At 50.9% G+C, this 22,540-nt stretch overlaps 2 protein-coding genes across 2 annotated transcripts in view; one reads left to right on the top strand and one right to left on the bottom strand.

Annotated features, from left to right (window-relative positions):
• The window catches only part of SLC4A5 (solute carrier family 4 member 5), a 39,762-nt gene extending 26,778 nt beyond the window's left edge, over window positions 1-12,984 (top strand). Inside the window, exons 19-27 of the mRNA XM_027669095.1 lie at window positions 602-763; window positions 3,138-3,316; window positions 3,411-3,483; window positions 4,346-4,414; window positions 6,937-7,110; window positions 8,653-8,814; window positions 10,716-10,797; window positions 11,516-11,583; window positions 12,959-12,984. Of these exons, the coding sequence (XP_027524896.1) occupies window positions 602-763; window positions 3,138-3,316; window positions 3,411-3,483; window positions 4,346-4,414; window positions 6,937-7,110; window positions 8,653-8,814; window positions 10,716-10,797; window positions 11,516-11,550 (936 nt within the window). The 3' untranslated portion in view covers window positions 11,551-11,583; window positions 12,959-12,984. The remainder of the gene's footprint in view (window positions 1-601; window positions 764-3,137; window positions 3,317-3,410; window positions 3,484-4,345; window positions 4,415-6,936; window positions 7,111-8,652; window positions 8,815-10,715; window positions 10,798-11,515; window positions 11,584-12,958) is intronic.
• Window positions 12,985-16,016: 3,032 nt separating this feature from the next.
• On the bottom strand, window positions 16,017-22,245 carry LOC113959829 (bifunctional methylenetetrahydrofolate dehydrogenase/cyclohydrolase, mitochondrial-like). Its single transcript, XM_027669097.1, has 4 exons — window positions 21,939-22,245; window positions 21,213-21,305; window positions 17,506-17,631; window positions 16,017-16,873 (listed from the first exon to the last, which is right to left on the bottom strand). The coding sequence occupies exons 1-4, from the start codon at window positions 22,099-22,101 to the stop codon at window positions 16,734-16,736; spliced, it is 522 nt and encodes a 173-aa protein (XP_027524898.1). The 5' UTR covers window positions 22,102-22,245; the 3' UTR covers window positions 16,017-16,733.
• Window positions 22,246-22,540: the final 295 nt, after the last annotated feature.

Here is a 22,540-nt window from a genome sequence, read left to right on the forward strand (position 1 = left end):
GTTTGGCCAAAATGGGGAGACCCCTCACCTCTTCCACTCTCTCTTTCCAGCTCCTCACTAATTTTTAGGGAAAAACACATCTCCTGCAGTGTTCTGGCATCTTCTTAAAAGCTACTTTGTCTTTTCTAAGGAATATTCTAATTCTGTGGCTTTCTTTCCTCCCCTTTCTTGTTGTTTTTCCTCCCTTTTCTCTCTCTCTCCCTCCCGGCAGCTCCGTAAACTCATTAGTGATTTCTCTATCTTTATGTCCATACTAATGTTTGTGGGGCTGGATGTGCTTTTTGGACTCAACACCCCAAAGCTCCAAGTGCCTACTGATTTTAAGGTAAAAAAAAAACAAGCAAGGAAACCTCATTCCAGAAGAATTTCTCTTCCCCAATTTCTCTTCCCCCATCCAGGGTTTTGGTGTGGGTGATGTGGGGAGTCCCAGGGGCAGAATTTGGTGTTGATGGGGATGCTGGGGACGGTTTGGGTGCAAAGGTGGATTCAGGGATGGATCTGGGATGGGTGGTGGGGTGATGTGGGGCTTCCCAAAATGTCAGTGGTTTGTCCCACTCTGGTTTGTCCCCATCTGGTCCAAACCCCCTCTGTTCTCTCCCAGCCCACCCGTGTGGACCGAGGGTGGTTCGTTTTCCCCTTTGGGAAGAACCCCTGGTGGGTTTACCTGGCCAGTGCCCTCCCTGCCCTCCTGGTCACCATCCTCATCTTCATGGACCAGCAGATCACGGCCGTCATCGTCAACAGGAAGGAGCACAAGCTGCGGGTGAGCCGGGACCTGGGCCTGGGCCCCCCCTGAGCACTCGATTTTGGGGGCTTTGGGGGGCTGCTGCAGGTCAGGGGAGCGATGATGGGAAAGGACCTTGATTGGAAGCCACGTGAGGACACTGAGGGCACTTGGTGTGTTCAACTGGAGAAGAGGGGACTGAGGGGAGACCTCACTGCAGTTCCAACTCTGTGGGCAGGGGCAGAGGAGGGGCAGGGACTGAGCTCTGCTCTGGGGGGACCAGGGACAGCAGCCAGGGAATGGCTGGAGCTGGGTCAGGGCAGGCTCAGGTTGGATCCCAGGGAAAGGTTCTTCCCCCAGAGGGTAGTTGGGCACTGCCCAGGCTCCCCAGGGCAGTGGGCACAGCCCCAAGGCTGCCAGAGCTCCAGGAGGGTTTGGATGATCCTCTGGGGCACAGGAGGTGACTCTTGGGGCTGGGCCTGTGCAGGGCTGAGGGTTGGACTGATGGTCCTTGGGGGTCCCTCCCAGCTCAGCATATTCTGGGATTCTGTGGGGTTTGCCCTGGCTCAGCACATCCTGCAGGGCAGGGAATCCCCCTTTCCTTGGTAAGCTGCAATTTTGAGGTGACAAACCCTCTGGGGGGCTAAAGGCATGTTATGCTGTAGGTAATGGGGTGCAGTGGGGTGATACAGGGGGCAGCAGGGCAGGGGGATACAGAGGGGTGCAGAGTGGTGATGTGGGGTGATGCAGGGTGATGTGGAGTGATGTGGGGTGCAGGAGGGTCATGCAGCGTGTATGAGAGCATCACAGGGGCTTCAGAGAGGTGTGGGGTGCTTCAGTGGGCTGCAGGGTGCAGCATGGCAGTGCTGGGTGCACTGTGGCCCTGTGGGGTGCAGCGTGGGATGCACTTCAGCAGTGATGGGTGCACCAGGGTGCACTGGGGGGGATGCAGGGTGCCCCATGGCAATGTGGGGGTCCTGCAAGGTGATGTGGGGTGCTTTGGGACGATGTGGGGTGACACAAGGGGCACTGTGGCAATTTGGGGTGTGCCATAGTGGTGCTGGGTGCACCAAGGCAATGTGGGGTGCATGAGGGTGCTGCGAGGTGCTCTGCAGCTGTCTCAGGATGCACGATGGTGATGTGGGGTGCCCCATGGCAGTGCTGGGTGTCCTTTGACGACATGGGGTGCACCAGTGTGATGTGGGGTGTGCCAAGGGGTGCACTGTGGCAATGTGGTGGGCATCAGGGTGCTGCAGGGGGCTCTGCAGCAGTACCAGGGTGCTTTAGGGGGATGTAGGGTGGTGCTGGGTGCACTGTGGTGGGGGGGTGCATCAGTGGGATGTGGGGTGCACCACAGCAATGATGGGTGGTGCAGGGAGATGCAGGGTGCTTCAGGGGCGTGTGGGGTGCTGCAGGATGATGTGGGGTGGTGCAGGGTGCACCATGGCACTGTGGGGTGCATGAAGGTTATATGGGGTGTATGAGAGCAATTCAGGGGGCTTCAGGGGGATGCAGGGGGATGCAGGATGTCCATGGCAATGTGGGTGCATCAGGGTGATGTGGGGTGCAGGAAGATGCTACAGGGTGTTCTGCAGCTGTCTCAGGGTGCTTCAGGGTGATGTGGGGTGAGGTCAGGTGCCCCATGGCAGTGTGTGGTGCATGAGGATGATGTGGGGTGCACCACAACAATGATGGGTGTGCCAGGGTGATGCAGAGCAATGTGGGGTGCACCAGAGTGATGTGAGGTGATGTAGGGTGATGCAGAATGTACCATGTCGATGTGGAGTGCTCCAGGGTGATGTGGGGTTCACCATGGCAATGCTGGGTGCACTATAACAATGTGGGGTGCCCCAGGGTGATATAGGGTGATGTGGGATGATGCCAGGTGCCCCACATCAATGTGGGGTGCCCCAGGGTGATATAGGGTGATGTGGGGTGATGCCAGGTGCCCCACATCAATGTAGGGTGTTCCAGGGTGATGTGGGGTGATGTGGTGTGATGCCAGGTGCCCCACATCGATGTGTGGTGCTCCAGGGTGATGCAGGGTGATGCCAGGTGCCCCCTGGCCATGTGGGGTGCCCCAGGGTGATATGGGGTTATGTGGGGTGATTCAGGATGAACCATGTCAATGTGGGGTGCTACAGGGTGATGCGGGGTGGTGCCAGGTGTCCCCTGGCCATGTGGGGTACCCCAGGTTGATGTGGGGTGATGTGGGGTGATGTGGGGTGATGCCAGGTGCCCCCAGCAGCATGTGGTGCATGAGGGTGCTGTAGGTGCCTCAAGGCCACTCAGGGTGCCCGGTGGCACTGCACGACCCTTTAGGGGGAGTGCACATGGGGGGACACCCCACCTTGGTGGGCTCTGGGGCGACCACAGGAAGATCCCCCGACCCCCTGGGTGTGCTGTGTTGCAGAAAGCAGCGGGTTACCACCTGGACCTGTTCTGGGTGGGCATCCTGATGGCCGTGTGCTCCTTCATGGGGCTGCCCTGGTACGTGGCCGCCACCGTGATCTCCATCGCCCACATCGACAGCCTGAAGATGGAGACGGAGACCAGCGCGCCCGGGGAGCAGCCGCAGTTCCTGGGGGTCAGGTGAGGAAGGCTCGGCCCTCCCCTTCCTCGGGCCGGGGATGGTGGGGGGGAACCCAACCACAGCCGGCTCATCCCGCTCCTCCCACCGTTCCAGGGAACAGAGGGTGACCGGGATCATCGTCTTCGTGCTCACGGGGATTTCGGTCTTCCTGGCCCCCATCCTGAAGGTAAAACATTCCTGTTCCCACGTCTCTGTTCCCTCCCTGCAAGAACAAAAGGACTCTGCCCCCTCCCATGGCCCCCATCCTGGAGGTAAAACATTCCTGTTCCCACATCCCAGCTCCCTCCCCAAGGCCCCCATCTGGAAGGTAAAACATTCTTGTTTCCATCTCCCTCCCTAAATAAAAAACTGGATTCTTCCCCCTCCCCATAGACCCCATCCTGGAGGTAGAACACTCCCATTCCCACATCCCTGCAAATGTCCAGGAAAAGCTGAATTCTGCCCCCTACCATGGCCCCACCCTGGAGATAAAACATTCCCATTCCCACATCCCTGGAAGTGTCCAGGAAAAGCTGGATTCTGCCCCTTCCCCATGGCCCCCATCTCAAAGGTAAAGCATTTTCATTCCCACTCCCTGCAAATGTCCAGAAAAAGCTGGATTTTTCTCCCTTCCCATGGCCCCCATCCTGAAGGTAGAATATTCCCATTCCCCCATGCCAGCTCCCTCCCCACAGAAGTCCAGGAAAAGCTGGATTCTGCCCCCTCCCTGTCGCCCCCCATTCTGGAGGTAGAACATTTCCACATCCCTGCAAATGTCCAGAAAAAGCTGGATCTTCCCCCCTCCCCATGGCCCCAGTCCTGGAGTCAAAACATTCCCACTCCCACATCCCGGTTCCCTCCCTGCAAAAAGGTGGATTTTGCCCAAAGGTAGAACATTCCCATTGCCACATCCCAGCTCCCTCCCTTCAGATATCCAAGGAAAAGCTGGGTTTTCTCCCCTCCTCGTGACCCCCTGAGCTGGTCCTTGTCCCTAGGAATGAGCTACTGCCTTCCCTGGGCTGAGTTCCGTGTTTTTTTCATGTTCCCAGTACATTCCCATGCCAGTGCTCTACGGTGTCTTCCTGTACATGGGGGTGGCATCACTGAACGGCATCCAGGTGAGTTCTGCTCCTCCTCCTCATCCTGCTCCTCTTCCTTCTCCTTCTCTTCCTCCTCAACAACCATGAACTGGGTGGAAAAGGACGATTTTGACTCCAAAATTTCTGTGCATCCAACATTTTGATTCCAAGATTTCCGTGCTACCAGCATTTTGACTTCACAACATCCATGCATCCAATATTTTGACTCCTAACTTTCCGTTTGTCCAATAGTTCGACTCCAAAATTTCTGCACATCCAAAATTTGCCTCCAAAATTTCTTTGCATCCAATGTTTTTATCCCAAATTTCTGTGCATCCAACATTTTGATTCCAAAATGTCCGTGCATCCAACATTCTGACTCCAAAATTTCCATGCATCCAAAATTCTGAGTCCAAAATTTCTGTGCATCCGATATATTTACACCAAAATTTCCGTGCATTCAAAATTTTGAGTCCAAAATTTCCTTGCATCCAATATTTTTACACCAAAATTTCTGTGCTTCAAAAATTTGCCTCTGAAATTTCCATACATCCAACATTTTGCCTCCAAAATTTCCAAGCATCCAGAATTTTGACTCCAAAATTTCTGGGCATCCAACACTTTGATTCCAAAATTTCCATGCCTCCAATATTTTGGCTCCACAATATCCATACACCCAATATTTGACTCCAAACTTTCTGTGTGTCCAATATTTGATTCCAAAATTTCCATGCTTCCAGCATTTTGCTTCACAATATGTATGCATCCAATATTTTGACTCCTAACTTTCCTTTTGTCCAATACTTTGACTCCAAAATTTCTGCACATCCAAAATTTGCCTCCAGAATTTCCTTGCGTCCAATATTTTGCCTCCAAAATTTCTTTGCATCCAATATTTTTACACCAAAATTTCTGTGCATCCAACATTTTGATTCCAAAATGTCCGTGCATCCAACATTCTGACTCCAAAATTTCCATGCATCCAAAATTCTGAGTCCAAAATTTCCTTGCATCCGATATTTTTACACCAAAATTTCTGTGCTTCTAAATTTGCCTCTGAAATTTCCATACATCCAACATTTTGCCTCCACAATATCCATGTATCCAATATTTTGCCTCTGAAATTTCCATACATCCAACATTTTGCCTCCAAAATTTCTTTGCATCCAGTATTTTATCACCGAAATTTCCGTGCATCCAAAATTTTGCCTCAAAAATTTCTGTGCGTCCAAATTTTTGACTCGACAATATCCACGTATCCAATATTGTACCTCCAAAATTTCCTTGCATCCGATATTTTTACACCAAAATTTCCGTGCTTCAAAAATTTGCCTCCAAAATTTCCACACATCCAACATTTTGCCTCCAAAATTTCCGTGCATCCAGAATTTTGACTCCAAAATTTCTGGGCATCCAACATTTTGATTCCGAAATTTCCATGCCTCCAATATTTTGGCTCCACAATATCCATTCACCCACTATTTGACTCCAAACTTTCTGTGTGTCCAATATTTGATTCCAAGATTTCCATGCTTCCAGCATTTTGACTTCACAACATCCATGCATCCAATATTTTGACTCCTAACTTTCCGTTTGTCCAATACTTTGACTCCAAAATTTCTGCACATCCAAAATTTGCCTCCAAAATTTCCTTGCGTCCAATATTTTGCCTCCAAAATTTCTTTGCATCCAATATTTTTACACCGAAATTTCCGTGCATCCAAAATTTCTCCTCCAAAATTTCTGCACGTCCAAATTTTTGACTCTACAATATCCACGTATCCAATATTTTACCTCCAAAATTTCCTTGCATCTGATATTTTTACACCAAAATTTCTGTGCTTCAAAAATTTGCCTCCAAAATTTCCACACATCCAACATTTTACCTCCAAAATTTCCGTGCATCCAGAATTTTGACTCCAAAATTTCTGGGCATCCAACATTTTGATTCCGAAATTTCCATGCTTCCAATATTTTGGCTCCACAATATCCATACACCCAATATTTGACTCCAAACTTTCTGCGTGTCCAGTGTTTTGATTCCAAAATCCTGTGCATCCAAAATTTGCCTCCAAAATTTCCTTGCATCCAATATTTTTACTCCAAAATTTCTTTGCATCCAATATTTTATCACCAAAATTTCCGTGCATCCAAAATTTCGTCTCCAAAATTTCTGCACGTCCAAATTTTTGACTCGACAATATCCACGTATCCAATATTTTACACCAAAATTTCCATGCATCCAGAATTTTGCCTCCAAAATTTCTGTCCATCCAAATTTTTGACTCTACAATATCCACGTATCCAATATTTCGCCTCCAAAATTTCCTTGCATCCAGTATTCTGACTCCAAAATTTCTGGGCATCCAACATTTCGACCCCAAAATTTCCACACGTCCCACATTTTGACCCCAAAATTTCCGTGCACCCAATACTTTGCAAAAGCAAAACCCTCTGAGAAACACCCCCAAAAAAAAAAACCAAATCCCCAATCTGGGGACTCAAAGAGGGTTTTCTTGGGATGGGGGTGAGGATTAATAGGGATCTTCCTCCCCTGGCAGTTTTGGGATCGGTGCAAGCTCTTCCTCATGCCGGCCAAGCACCAGCCCGACTACGTGTTCCTGCGGCACGTCCCCCTGCGGCGCATCCACCTCTTCACCCTGGTGCAGATCATCTGCCTGGCCGTGCTCTGGATCCTCAAATCCACCGTGGCCGCCATCATCTTCCCCGTCATGGTAACTCCAGCCTGGCTTGGACTGAGATTTTTGGGATTTAAGGGGATTTTGGTGACCCCCCAGGTCTCGGGGTGAGAGGTGCTCCGGCAGATCTTCCATCACAAATGTGCAGGTGACCCCAGGCTGGGGGTGTAAAGCCCCGGGTCCAAACCAGGAGCTGCCCAGGAGTTCTGCTTGTATTTAAGACTCCAAGAGTTCCCACACAACTCTTGCAGAGTGTGTGGGAACTCACTCTTGGTTCTTGGTATAAAGAACTTTGGTTCTTTACACCTTGAAGTCCTGCAGAGAGAACATGCTACAAGCATTTCCCAGGAGACTTCTTTTAATTTAGGGAGGAAAGAGGCATTTTGGGAAAAGGTTCATAGGGGTAACACACAACCAAGGAGAAGGTCCCACCAAAGCACCCAGCACGTGACAACCACAATGGAAGTAAAATACAACCCATCAGTTTTGTCACCCACAGGAGGTTAAGGGAAGGGTAAAGAAAGAAAGGAAGGGAAGAGACTGAGAGAAGAAGGAAGGAGTAAAGAAAGAGGTTAGAATGAGAAAATTGTACAGCCACCCCTGAGAGGTCACAGGATGATAGGGGGTCCCAGGAGAGAAAGGCAAAATGTGCCTGTGTTTATGGTCTGGCCAGCGTGGCCACCCCTCCCATGGGGGGACATCACACAGAGGGGAGTGTGGATCTGCTGGAGGGCAGGAGGGCTCTGCAGAGGGACCTGGACAGGCTGGATCCATGGGCTGATTCCAAGGGGATGAGGTTCACCAAGGCCAAGGGCCGGGTCCTGCCCTTGGGCCACATCAACCCCCGGCAGCCCCACGGGCTGGGCCAGAGTGGGGGGACAGAAAGGGACCTGGGGGGACTGACTGACAGCAGCTGAACATGAGCCAGGGGGGCCCAGGGGGGCAAGAGGCCAATGGAGCCTGGCCTGGCTCAGGAATAGTGTGGCAGCAGGAGCAGGGCAGGGATTGTGCCCCTGCCCTGGGCACTGGGGAGGCCACCCCTGGAGTGCTGGGCCCAGCTCTGGGCCCTCAGTTTGGGAAGGATGTTGAGGGGCTGGAGCAGGTGCAGAGAAGGCAACGAGGCTGGGGAAGGGTGTGGAGCACAAGTGCTGTGAGGAGCAGCTGAGGGAGCTGGGGGGGCTCAGCCTGGAGAGGAGGAGGCTCAGGGGAGACCTTCTCACTCTCTGCAGCTCCCTGACAGGAGGGGGGAGCCGGGGGGGGTCAGGCTCTGCTGCCAGGAACCAGCAGTAGGACAAGAGGGCACAGCCTGGAGCTGCCCCAGGGCAGGTTTAGGTTGGCCATGGGGGAGAAGTTCTTCCCAGAGAGAGGGATGAGCCCTTGGAATGGGCTGCCCAGGGAGGGGGTGGAGTCCCCGTCCCTGGAGGGGTTTAAGCAGAGCCTGGATGTGGCATCAGTGCCATGGTGGGGGGGACAAGGTGGGGTTGGGTCACAGGTTGGACTCGATGATCCCAAAGGTCTTTTCCAACCTGGTTGACTCTGTGATTCTGGGATTCCACTCTCATTTCTCTACCCTCATAGATTTTAGCCCTGATCCTGGTCAGGAGGCTGCTGGATTTTGTTTTCTCCCAACACGACCTGGCCTGGATCGACAACATCATCCCCGAGAAGGAGAAGAAGAAAGAGGACGACAAGAAGAAGAAGAAAAAAGGCAATAAAGGAGACAGCAGCAGTGACGAGGAGGTGGGTGAGGGGCTCCTGTGGACAGTGGGGACATTCCAGACCAGTGGGAGGGGAAGGTCCCACTGAAACTTCCAGGTTGGTGGGTTTGGGATGAAGATCTGTGACTCCTGGAAGTGTTTCACTGCAGAGATCCAACAGGCTGACTGGGGGGGTTTCAGTGACATTTAGGGGCTGGCAGGAGGCTCCAGGGAATGCTCAGACTGCCCTGAAAGCTGGAAAATCATGGCAAAAAAAGAGAGAAGAGCTCAAATCCCACAGCTGAGGGTACAGAACCCATTGTGTGATGGCAAAGCATCGTTAACCTGTTCAACCCATCGGAGGGGAGTGGAAAGCTGAGACAAAGTTCATTAGAGAAGCCTCTTGAGGTGCAGAAAGGACCCCCAACACCCCCCATAGACCCCCAAACCTCCCAGGACTCCCTTGCATTCCAAACTCCTTCTCCCAGAGGAGCCTGGGGGTGGCTGGATCCAATCTTAGCCTTGGATTATGTCAACTGCTTAAATTTAAGGAATTATAGAAGTGTGATTGAACCACTTCTGTCCCACGGGTTTTAGTGAAGACAAATCAGACATATTTATATAAAATTAATTATTTATTCTGATGAATGAACAGATGAAAGACCTTAATCAGAATTATTTACTATACAGTGTGAAAGCTAAAAACTACTGGTAGGGTGTAATATAGCATAAAGTAGTACAGTGCAAAGCAATTATATCACAACAATTTTATCAAAGCTGGCAAAAAGAAACAATCATTAAGTAGAGATTGATGGAACTCATGGATCATGGACAGATCTCTCACAGAACCCCTGGAGAGTGACCATGAAGAGGTCATGGGAGCTCCACACACTCCAGGAATGTCTGTGGAAGAATCTGCCCTGTGAAGGTTGGACTGGGCTTAAAAGCCATTATTTTATAACTCTAAAGAGTTATAAAATAATTGACTGCAGGTCAGTTAGCAGCTCATCTGCCAAGTCCTGCTCCAAAAAGCAGGAGATGTGTTTGAAGTTTTGCTGGTTTGAGCCCAGTTCAACACTAAAAGCAGCCTCTTGGCACCAGTGATAGCTCAGTGAACCAACTTGGATTGTTTGGATTCTGTGCCTGGATTCCAGGCCAAATATATCACCCTAAATTGGCTCTTAAAAAAAAAAAAACCCAAGACTCAATTTGTGAGCTTCAGGAAGCAGCAATTCCTTTTATGATGATGATGTCAGATGCACAAGAATCTAATTTCTTCCAAAGCATGCATGCAGAGGTCCAAAAGCCTCTTGCTTTTATTTTGTTGCCTAATTAATTAATCAAGTTAATAATTCAAACCTGATACTGTTAGACTCACTTCCAAAACCACCCCTCCCACAGTACCACCCTCGACGCACCTCCCAAATTTGAGTTGGAGGTCCAAAAGACCCCTCCTTCCTCCTCATCCTCCTCTTCATCATCATCTTTTGTCCTTCTTGGAACAGTTTCAAGGCTTCTGGGTCCTCTGAATAGTTTGGACCTGGTTATATCAAGCAGTGGGCCTGTTATGTCTTATTCTAAGAACATTTTCTACAGGAAAAAAAAATGTTCTTTACCTCACTAAAAATCTTTTGCCTGTTGGGATCCTTGACCAGAAATATTAAACAGCATTTTGGGAATCTCGTACAAAAGGTGCTTAGAAAGTTTCTGTTCCAAAAGTGCTAAAAAGCTACACTGAAATCGACATAATATGTATTTTAAGGCATCACCTTCTCAGGGCAGAGCCTCCTGCTGCAGACCCTGCCAGGGGATTTGGGGTGATGAAGGCAAATCCTTCTCCTCCTGCACCCACCTCTCCAGGTTTTGGGTGCCTGTGGGTGCTCCAGGTGGTCTCAGAGCCCACCCAAGCACTGCTTTCACCGAATTTCCCCATTTTTTCCCCAGTTCCCACCTCCCTCATTCATTAAGATCCCCATGGAGCCCCTCCCAGCACAGCCCCGAAACGGGGGCCCCCATTGCCTCAGCCGTAAGTAACGGGCTCAGGAGCCTCTCCCGCCTTCCCTGCTGCTTCCTAACCCCCTCCACAGCACCCACTCAGCTTCCCATGGCACTAATCCTGCTGGAAGATGCACCCTGGATCCCTCCCGCTCCTGCTCCCCAGGATCAGGGCTAAAATCAAGGAGAAGAGAGTGGGATCTTCAAGAGCATCTCTGACCCCAAGACCAGGGGACCACTAAGATTTCCTTGAATCTCAACAAAAGCCAGGACTCTCCTGGGTTTCATCCCCCACAACAGGGATTCTAAAAAATATATATACACATTTGGGAATGTTTGCAGCCCCCCAAAGCAGGGGGTGCAGAGCTTGTGTTGGAATTCCCCAGATTTGTTCAGTTTGGCTCAACCTTCCCAATGGGAGTGACCAAAACCGCGCAGGATAAATTTTGGGAGGGTTTGTTCCAGGTTGCATCACGACTCCAGCGAGTTTTGACTGGCTGATTCACTAACTGGGCCCTCACATGGCTCTTGGCAGGGCTTGCAGGGCCTTGTCTTCCTCTAATCACCCCCAAAAATCAGCATTTCCCAGGAGCTTTTCTCCTGCTCCCACTGCCCAGAAGATGCAGTATCTTGGAGTATCTGGTGGTATCTTGGAGTTGGGGGCGAGGGGGTTTTTGGTTTGGTTTTTTTTGGGAGGGGGGGGAGATTCTGCCTCACCTGGGGAATGTTTCACCTCCATGTCCCCCCAGGAAAGAGGGCCTCCACCTGGAGCTTTGCGTTCTGATTCCTCCCCGAATGGTTCAGACATGGATCGCAGGTAAACAGCCCCAAAAGGGGTCCCCCACCCTCTCCCCCATCCCCAGGGAGGACATTTTTGGGATAACCCACCACTGCTCCTGGCTGGGCATCACCTTCTCCAGCCAGTTGGCACCACCCTTGAGCACTTCCCAAACATCCAGGTTTATTTCCACACCATCCCTCTGGATTTGGGGCGGTTTCGTTGCCAAACAGGATGTTGGGAGAGGGTTTGGAGCCATAAAAACACTGCTGAGCAACAATCACAGGGATTTTTAGGATAGGGGTGTCTCCAAATCCTGAAATTTGGGGTTATTCTCTGCAGACAAAAGGCAAAACATGAGTTTTAATTAATTTATTGGCAGCGGCACCATGTGGAGTGTTTTCCTGAGGGTCCCAGTGTGGTTTTGGGATGGATTTTGCCTCCAAAATTTCAAGGGATCCAACATTTTGGCTCCAAAATTTCTGTGAATCCACTATTTTTTCTCCAAAATTTCTGTGCATCCAATAATTTCACACACGGTATCCACACATGCAATAATTTGACTCCAAAATTTCCATGCATTCAATACTTTGAATCCAAAATTTCTGTGAATCCAACATTTTGACTCTAAAGTATCTGTGTATCCAATATTTTGCCTCCAAAGTTTCAATATTATGACTCCAAATTTCCGTGCATCCAGCATTTTGACTTCCACAATATCTGTGCATCCAACATTTTGACCCCAACCCAACGTTTTGACTGCAAAATTTCCATGTATCCAATACTTTGACTCCAGAATTTCCATGCATCCAACATTTTGACTCCAAAATTCCTGTTCATCCAACATTTTGACTCCACAGTATCCATGCATCCAGTACTTTGACTCCCAAATATCTGAGCATCCAACACTTTGACTTTGGAATTTCTGTGCATCCAACATTTTGACTCCAAAATTTCCACGGATCCAATACTTTGACTCCAGAATTTCTGTGCATCAACATTTTGACTCCAAAATTTCCATGTATCCAATACTCTGACTCCAAAATTTCCATGCATCCAACATTTTGACTCCAAAATTCCTGTTCATCCAACATTTTGACTCCACAGTATCCATGCATCCAGTACTTTGACTCCAAAATATCTGAGCATCCAACACTTTGACTTTGGAATTTCTGTGCATCCAATATTTTGACTCCAAAATTTCCATGGATCCAATACTTTGACTCCAAAATCTCCATGCATCCAGCCTTCTGACGGGTTTGGCTGTTGACTCCCCTCTCTCCTCCTCATATTCCCCTTCCCCTCAAGATTTCCTGCCCGTCACCCGGAGTGTTTCCTGAGGGTCTCGGGGTGATTTTGGGATGGGGGATCCCACAGCCCGCTGCTGATTCCCATCTCTCCTCCTCATTCCCAGTATAACCCTCCACCTGAAGATTTCCTGCCCATCCTCTCCTGCCTTTAACTACTCCCGGAGCCCGATCTGTGCCGTGCCCCAGGTGAAGATCGAGATGGAGTCGGATTACGAGGACACGGACACGGAGAAGGCCCCGCGGGACATGGGCAGTGAGACCACGTTATAGCCCCCCAGCCCCCAGTTTATATATATATATATATAGAGACACCTGCACATTCATATATATATATATAAAGGAAATCGGGCTTATTTTTCTATGGGAGACTGGAGGCCCCAGGGGTTTTGCTCCAGGGGTTTTTAGTGCCGTGAGGTGTTGGGTTTCCAGCCCTTCCCGCTGGGAAACGGGGCTGGAAAGGTGGAATTGGTGATTTTGGCCCCGCAGCTGCTGCGGGGCTGGAGCAGCTGGAGGGGATTGGGATGTGGGAGCAGCTGATGTGCTGGAGGAAAAGGGGGTGATGCTTTTTGGGGGGATTTTGGGGTAGGGAGGAGGGTTGAGTGGCTGAGGGAGATTTGGCCCTGCTCCCAAATCCCTGGATCCGTGATGTGGCTCTTGGGGAGGCTTGTTTTGGGAAGGGGGTGTGTCGGCAGCAGGGTGCTGGTCCAAGGGGTGGGGTCCTTTCCATGGGATCCCAGGTGTGGTGGGAGCGTCCAGAGGGACCTGGATCTGCTGGGATTGGGCTGAGGAGGAAGAGGAGGCACAGCAGGATGGAGAGGAGCCTGGAGCTCCAGGGAAGGAAGGGAAGGAGGAGAAGCAGCTCGGGATGAAGGTTGTTGCCACTTGAGGGCAACAACAACCAGGCTGTGGAGCAAGAGCAGGGCAGGGAATGGGGCCTTGGTTTCTGCAGGAAATTGGGAATGGTTTCTGTAGGAAACAGGAATGGGTTCTACAGGGAAACAGGAATGGGTTCGGTAGGAAACAGGAATGGGTTCTGCAGGAAAACTGGGAATGGTTTCTGCAAGGAATTGGGAACAGTTTCTGTAGGAAAGAGGAAAGGTTTCTGTAGGAAACAGGAATGGTTTCTGCAGGGAAATTGGGAATGGTTTCTGCAAGGAATTTGGAACAGTTTCTGTAGGAAAGAGGAAAGGTTTCTGCAGGAATCAGGAATAGGTTCTGTAGGGTGTTGGGAATGGTTTCTGCAGGGAAATGGGAACAGTGGCTGCAGTGAAGCCCTTTGGTGGCCCATCCCCATGTCCTCACCATGGCTCTCCAGGGCCACCCCTGGCCTGGGAACAGCCCTGTCCCTTCCTCTTGGGAGTGAGACATTCCCAAGCCGTGCTCTCACTAGAGGAATTCTCTCACTGGAGGAATTCAAGGATTCTCTGCTGCCCAGCCCTGTCCAAGGGGCTTCACTCCCACTTCAGCTCCTCCATCCTGGTCATTCCCAGCAGTTTAACAGCCGGTGGCTGGAACAGGGAGGGGAGAACAAGCACCTGGAACAGGGAGGGCAGAGCCAGGACACAGAGCCAGGACCCCCCCCCGTGCTCCAGGCTCACACCCAGCACCTCCCTGCTGGGTGTCCGTCGGCATTTCAGCTCCGTAACGGGCTCTTCCCACCCACTGCTGCCTCTGGATCCTCTGGGAGAGGAAGGAAAGGGAGAAGGTTTGGAGCCAGGGAGGCTCCGAGCTCCCTTTGCCTCTGCCCAGCTCCCACACCTTTATTCCAGCAGCACCAGGGCAGTGCTGAGGCTTTCAAGGATTTTTTCCCCTCCACAGACCAAGCCCAGACACTGCTCTGAAACAACCCTCAAATCTGTTTCTTTTACTCATTTTTTTTCTAGTCTAATTCTGTATTTTTTTTCTCCATTTCCAACCTCCCAGAGCCCCAAACCCCTTCCCCAGGAGCAGGATCACCCTGCCTGATATTTACACCAGCACTACTGGGGTTTCTGGGCCACCAGTTAAATATTGCAACTGGTCTGAACCTTTGTGTGGGACAGATCCCTGTAAATAGTCAAAGCCAACAGAGACTTGAAGGCAATTTCCTATTTATAGCAATTTTTTTTCTGGTTCAGGTGCATTTCCTGGGGACAGGGGGTGAGAGAAATAACACATTGTTACCCTATCACCACTTCAGTGTTAACGAACAGTCAGAACCATTTCAACTTGGAGGCACTGTGTCTATTTTGTAGCGTTTTGTACCAATCCTGTGTGGTAGAAGCATCGTAGGCTTATGATTTTAATCAACCGGGTTAATTCGCTTTATCCAGCCCCTCAGCTCTATTTCCACCACCCCTGGACAGGCTTTGTGGACTCTGGTAGCTGTTCCATAGGGCAGAGCTGAAGCCACTGTAGAATCCAGCTTGGTTTTGGCTCAATTTGTCTATTTTGCACCGTGGATTCTACTTTTTGTACGAGCAAACGGAGCGTCCGAGATTCGCCGCCTCCAGCCTGGGACCACTGTCACATTTTGTATTTCTTGGATAAAACCCAATAAACCTCGTTTCAATGAGTCTCAGCTCTCAGTGTGTTTCTGCTGCAGAGCCCCTGAATCCCAAATTTCCTTCCCCCTGTGTTTTTATCAGTGTTCCCCCCTCCAGGAGAGGGGGGTTTGGCACCAGCTCAGCTGGTACCTTCAGCCTGTTAAAGGTTGGAAAAGCTTCCAAGATCTACTCCAACTGATGGCACCACAATATTCCTGCTCTCAGGAAGGTGGGACCAGTCACACCAGGGAATATGTGAAGAGGAAAGAGTCCAAGATTCACCTCACTGCCCATGGATAATCCTGCAAGGAAGTTTTTCCACCCTGCTTGAGGCATCACCTCAGGTAAGGCTGATGTTCATGGGATAATTAGAGCTTAAAAACATCCCTCATGCTGTGATGTGGATTTAGCTGAGAAATAAGACTCAGGGAGCTGAACAGGTTTTGATCAGGCTTGAAAGGAAGAGATTTGCTTACTTTCAAGGCCAGTTGGTGCTGGTGGAGCAGTTGTCCCAGGTAAGCTCTGGGTGGCAGCCAGACCTCCCCCTGCTCTGGGGTAACAGCTCTAAAAACAATTAGTGCAGCTTTTCTAGAAGTGAAGTAGTTGACTAGTAATAATTCCAGGGCACAAACAGGGATTTTTTTTTTTTGTCTTCTCACACTTTATTTTGTTAGCCTGCATTACTCACTAGTTACACACTTCATAACACAGCCCAGGGAACCTCCTGTGTGCCCTTTGTGGACACCAAACTCTCCTCACACTTTTCTTTGGTTAGAAAAAAAAAGGCTTTTTAAAAAATTCACCAACCAAACAGCAAAAAAACCCCAGCTTAGCTGCACACTAGAACATGTTACAACAGCTCTGCCACTGCCCAGGGCCCTCCACAGCCTCAGAGCACAAATATGGCTTTATTTTTAATTTTTCAAGTAATTTCTTCTACAGAAGAGCTCAAACTAAACATCCAGCATTGAGCAGGAGAGCAGCACAAGCCACACTCCAGATCTGTGAGAACAGAACCATCAAGGCTTTGTACCATGGAGCAAATATCCCAAGGGAGTGCTGATGGAGCTCCCGGGAAAGCTGCATTCCCAGGATCCCAAATTCCTGCAGGAGCAGGTCTGGCTCACACACAGAGCAGCTTAACAAGCAGGAGGAGCACAGGCATGAAGATTTACACACCTCAGTACCACCAGATGCAGCTGCTTCAGCTCCAATAAATACCTGCGACCTCCGAGTGGGAAATTTTTCCCATTCTGAGACAATAAATAAAAAAATATTGCATTTTCTATCGGCCTGTTTGGGAGTCAGTTTGGAATGTTGCTTTCAGTGCTACGAAGGAGAAGGATGGCCCAGGTCAAGCAGTCAGTGCTTCCAACTCTTTGGGTTTCAGCAGCTTCTTGGCAGCAATGATGGTGTTTTTCATCAGCATGGCCACGGTCATGGGCCCCACCCCGCCCGGCACCGGGGTGATGTAACTGGCCTTCTTCCTCACCCCTGGGGAGGAAAGGCACAGCTCAGCAGCAAAATCAACAGCAGCAACAATTCCCAGGCTAAAAGCCCCCAGATCTCCTCCAGGGTCATCATTTAGGAACAGGAGTTTCTCCACGTTTTTCCCCGTTATCCAGCCCCGCTCTTTCCGTCCCTGCTGCTCTAAACCAGCCCAGCTGCAAAGCCCAGGCTGGGGAAAAGCTCAAAGGGAGGACTAAAGGATCTAAAGTAAGGTCTAAAAGCTGGTTTCTAGCACAGAAATGTCAAATCCAAGACTAGGTGTGGCCTTGATGCTGGTACTTCATCGATCTGGACATTCACCCTCTTTTTCTTCCAGGGGGAAATTCCCAGGTCTTCCCCCAGGCTCATCCCAAGAGCCCCTGTGGGGGTGCAGCTCCAGGAGGATCAAGGCCAGGGAATACAGGGCAGGAGGTAAGTTCTGCATGGCTTTCTTTTAAAAGAGGTTTTGGAATAGAGGCAAAGTGACCCAACAGGGTGAGTCTCCTCTGCAGCTTTCCCATGGCATGTCCTGGGATAACACGGAACAATATTGGATGAACCAGACACACGAACCAGGACTTTCCTTCCCTTTGCAGCACCCAAGTGCTCCAGAACCCACACCCAGAGCCTTTCCATACCTTCAAAATCCACGTCCCCAACCAGCCTGGACTTGGCAGTGACAGGATCCTGCACTCTGGTTATTCCCACATCAATCACTGCAGCTCCTTCTTTGATCATGTCAGCTGTGATCAGGTTGGGAATGCCTGGAAAAGCACAGAACTACACACTCAGGGGTGTTAAACAGCCCCCCTGCTCCTCCTCACCCACATTCCCAGGATGTTCTGGCCCATCTGCCCTTCCTGCCCCCCAGACCAGCTGGACTCCATAATCTTCAGGGTCTTTTCCAACCTAAATGATCCCATGAAATGCAAATCGACAGGAGCACATTTCAGCTACTCATATGCAGCTCAATCAGATATTTCACTTTCAAACTGAAAGAAGGGAAATTTTAGGTTGGATGTTGGTAAAAAATTCCTCCCTTTGAGGGTGGAGAGGGGCTGGGCTGGAATTGCCAGAGAAGCTGTGGCTGCCCCATCCCTGGAAGTGTCCAAGGCCAGGTTGGAGCAACCTGGGCTCGTGGAAGGTGTCTGGGGGTTGGAACAACATGATCCTTAAGGTCCCTCAACCATTCCATGATTCCATGTTTCTGTTTGAGATGTTCCCTGAGAACTCAGAGCAAAGAGCTGGAATCCATGCCCAGGAAGCTCTGGGACCTCACACCTTCTCCACATGGAATCCTCAAAGCATTTGGGGTCTGGGGCTGTTTGGTGCAGCTCCAGCAGGTTTTCCAGCTGCACTGGGACAGGAACCTGGAGCAGTGCCTGATCCCACCCCATCCCAGCCTGGCAGAGGCTCCAGATTTATCCCAGGGCTGTCCCAGAGGGACAGGGAGGGGTGGGAGCAGCAGCTTGGGGCTCAACCTCCCTTTTAGGGTGGGGCGTGTTTGTCTGGTTCAGCCAGATACTGAGGGGAAGAACTGAGAGACACTTAAATATTAACAATTAATGACTCAAACAATCACTTCCAGGGGCAGCAGGTGCTTTGCTGACCCATCACTATTATTAGCTAAAGGAGAAATTTCTTGCCACTGTTGGAATCAATATTCTTCCCCAGTCCCTCATTTTTTCTAACAATTTTCAAGTTTGTCACAAACATCCTTTAGTTCTCCTGTTTAAATTTCACATCACCTCTTTTCTTTGGAGAGGACAGTTCTGCTGAGGATGAACCTTTTAAATTTCTAAAATGAAATTAATAAAAATTTCAGGCATTTTATAGAAAAATAACTGTGAGGATGTGTTAAAACTGACATTGGAAATTAAAGTGCTGTCCAAGGTGTGCAGAGGGGGGTGAACACCAGAGGGTGACCACAACAAATCAACTTTTGATTACCCATGAGCTGGTTTTTGAGCCAGATAATGGAAGAGGCTGAGAAGAAGCAGGTCCTGAGGTGGGATGATGATTTTTATCATCCCAATGTCCTCCCTCACACACCTGGCCCAGGTGGAAAACCCCCCTGGGGGAGTATCAGGACATTCCCACACAGGGCTGAAGGTTTTCATCCTTCAGATGGGGCAGAACTGGCTCAGCCACACTGTGAGAGGAGCTGTCATGTCTTAGAAGGGCCATAAACCACCAAAGACCCCTAAAGTGCCCCCAGATTCATTTTTGGGACTTCCACCAGAGTTTGGCACATGACCCATCAGCCAGGGGAGGTACCTGGGCCTTCCCACCTGAACCTGAACGTGGATTATCTCATTAATCATTGTGGTTTTGGTGCCTACAGTGTCCTAAGGCATCATTCTGGGGGCTTCCCCCACCCCTGATGGATCAAGACTGACCAACAGACATCAAAATTCCAACACTGGAATCCACAGCTGGTGAGATCTTCCTGCTCTGATCTTTTCTTTCTTTTCCCCTTATACATTTTCTGAAGTGTTATATTCGTGCTTTTATATTGTTCCATGCCCACAGATAAAACAGCTCCATCCCTCCTTTCCATTGCAACCAAATTGATCTAAAATAATTTAAATATGTAAACACTGATCAATGAGTGTCCTTTCACTCCAACCCACTCCAAGGGATCTATTAACAGTGACCTGTTCCCTTCACTCTTAGGGCTGGGTTTTAACAGGAATTCCCTCCCATTCTTGTTTTCTCTCATCCATGTGACCCCCTCTCTGCTCCACTCACACCTTCCCAGGTGACTCCATCCCCTTCTGTCCTTACACACCCCCAAACCTCCCACACTTTCTCTTCACACCCAATTCTCACCCCACACTTTCTCTCCTCCCTCCCCACAGGTCCCACCCACCTTCTGCTGCCAAAAAGACCCTCCAAAGCAGCTCAGCTCCTCTGCCCAGGGGACAGTCTGGAGCAGGGCACAGACTGAGTGGATCCTCATGCTCTGGGGGTGCCTCTGCAGCTGCTCCAGGTAAGCAGATCCTACCCTGGTAATTATTTTCTTGGTATTTTTTGTCATCCCACATAAATACAACAGAAGGTACAACAGAGCCTGTTGTTATACAGCTGGATAAGAGTCTTATGGGATGGGTGAACAACTGGCTCATGGGTTGGGGACAAAGTCACAGTGACTGGGGTGGTGTCAGGCTGGCACTGGGGATGTTCCACAGGGCTCCATCCTGCAGTTCTCTTCAACACCTTCATCAGCTCAAAGGAAAACTGAGGAACTTGGCTGAGGACACCAAACTGGGAGGAGCTGTTGACTCCCTCGAGGGCAGAGAGGGCTCAGCAGACCAGAGATGGACAATCCCCAACCGTGGGAAGTGGAGCAAGGGCAAGGGCTGGATTGTGCCCCTGGGCTGGGGCAGCCCTGGCTGTGTGTGTGGGCTGGGGATGAGAGGCTGGAGAGCAGCTGCAGGAAGGGCCCTGGGGGTCCTGGTCCATGGCCAGTTGTTCCTGAGCCAGCAGTGCCCTGGCAGCCAGGAGGGCCAACGTGTCCTGGGGGCATCAGGGAGGGGATTGTCCTGCTCTGCTCTGCCCTGGGGCGGCCTCACCTCAACATTGGGGCAGTTTGGGGGGACACAATATAACAAAACCATTGGAGAGTGTCCAAAGGAGGGAAGGAGGATGGGGAAGGGCCTTGATTGGAAACTGTGTGAGGACACTGAGGGCACTTGGTGTGTTCAGCTGGAGCAGAGGAGACTGAAGTCAGACCTCATTGGGGTCTTCAAAATCCTCCTGAGGGGCAGCTTTGATCTCTGCTCTCTGTGAGCAGGGACAGGACCCTGGAACAGTTGGAGCTGTGTCAGGGCAGGGTCAGGTTGGATCTCAGGGAAAGGTTCTTCCCCCAGAGGGTGGTTGGGCACTGCCCAGGCTCCCCAGGGCAGTGGGCACAGCCCCAAGGCTGCCAGAGCTCCAGGGTTGTTCAGACAATGCTCTGAGGGACAGGGTGGGACTGCTGGGGTTTCTGTGCAGGCCCGGGAGCTGCACTTGATGGGTCCCTTCCAACTCATTATAGTCTCTGATTCCATGCTGCTCTTTAGGATCTGATCAGGTGTCATGGGCAGGCCAAGCCCCTCCTGCCAGGTGTTATTTTCCATTTCAAAGGCAAAGCCACAAACAGCTCTGCTAGGAACAAAGATGCTGCTCCTTGGCTTCTGCACAGGATGAACTGGCTCCAGCAGCCCCTCACCTGCAGCCCTGGGAGCACCAGACTCTCCCACACTGCCAGAGAGGCTCCAGAACATTCCATGCCAAGGATTCCCACCAGGAACACCTGGAGCACCCTCTGTGCCCCTCAGCTGTGCCATCAGCCAGGCCCTACCTGCTGCTGCCACCACGATGTCTGCACGGATCATGTGCTGCTTCAGCTGCTCCTTGGGGGTGTAGCGGTGGGAGATCGTGACTGTGGCATCACCTGGGAGAGTGATTCCATGGAGCTTTAATTCCCAAACCCAGCCAGTTCTCTGCATCTTCCCCTTCAAGACCACCCCTGTGTTGAGCAGCAACATCAGGGCCTGCTGACAAACCCCAGGGAACAGCCTGTGGAGTCAGAGGGAAGGGCTTGGGGACAGAAGGGGACAAGGACTTGATGAAGGAGGATCCAAAATGTTACAGGGAGGCTCAGGGAAGACCTTATTGGTCTCTACAACTCCCTGACAGGAGGCTGGAGCCAGCTGGGGGTTGGGCTCTGCTCCCAGGGAACAAGGGACAGGACAAGAGGAAACAGGAAGGGGAAGTTTAGGTTGGGTATTGGGGAAATTCCTTCAAGAAAAGGGTTGTTAAACATTGGAACAGGCTGCCCAGGGAAATGGTGGAGTCACCATCCCTGAAGTGTTCAAAAAACATGTGGATGTGGCACTTGAGGACACGGTCTAGTGGTGAACATGGTGCTGGTTGATGGTTGGGCTTGATGACCCCTAAGGCCTTTTCCAACCTTAACAATTTTAAGACCATGTGCAGAATCAACTCCCCAGCCTTGGCCAGATTCCTGAGGGACCCCTGAGATGGCTCTAGGAGCCTGAAGAGGGCAGTGGGACAGGTTTCCTACCTCCAGGCCGCTCGTGTTTGCCATCAGTGTGGAGCAGCATCGCGATGGGCATCCCCACGTTCTTCGACCTCCCGGCCACCACCACGTTCTTGCCCAGCGTTGGGATCCCTGCAGAGGGCAAGATCAGAGAATCATGGAGTACCCTGAGTTGGAAGGGACCCATCACGATCACCAAGGGCAGCTCCTGGCCCTGCAGACACCCCAACAATCCCACCCTGTCCCTGAGAGCGTTGTCTGAACAACCCTGGAGCTCTGGTAGCCTTGGGGCTGTGCCCACTGCCCTGGGGAGCCTGGGCAGTGCCAACCACCCTCTGGGGCAGAACCTTTGGCTGAGATCCAACCTGACCCTGCCCTGACACAGCTCCAACCATTCCCTGGGTGCTGTCCCTGGTCCCCCCAGAGCAAAGCTCAGTCCCTGCCCCTCCTCTGCCCCTGCCCAGGCAGTTGGAACTGCAGTGAGGTCTCCCCTCAGTCTCCTCTTCTCCAGCTGAACACACCAAGTGCCCTCAGTGTCCTCACACGGCTTCAAACCAAGGCCCTTCCCCATCCTCGTGGCCTCCTTTGGACACTCTCCAATGGTTTTGTTATATTGTGTCCCCCCC

The sequence above is a fragment of the Corapipo altera genome, unplaced genomic scaffold (assembly GCF_003945725.1).
Source record: "Corapipo altera isolate COAL_440 unplaced genomic scaffold, ASM394572v1 61022, whole genome shotgun sequence".
NCBI lineage: Eukaryota > Metazoa > Chordata > Aves > Passeriformes > Pipridae > Corapipo > Corapipo altera.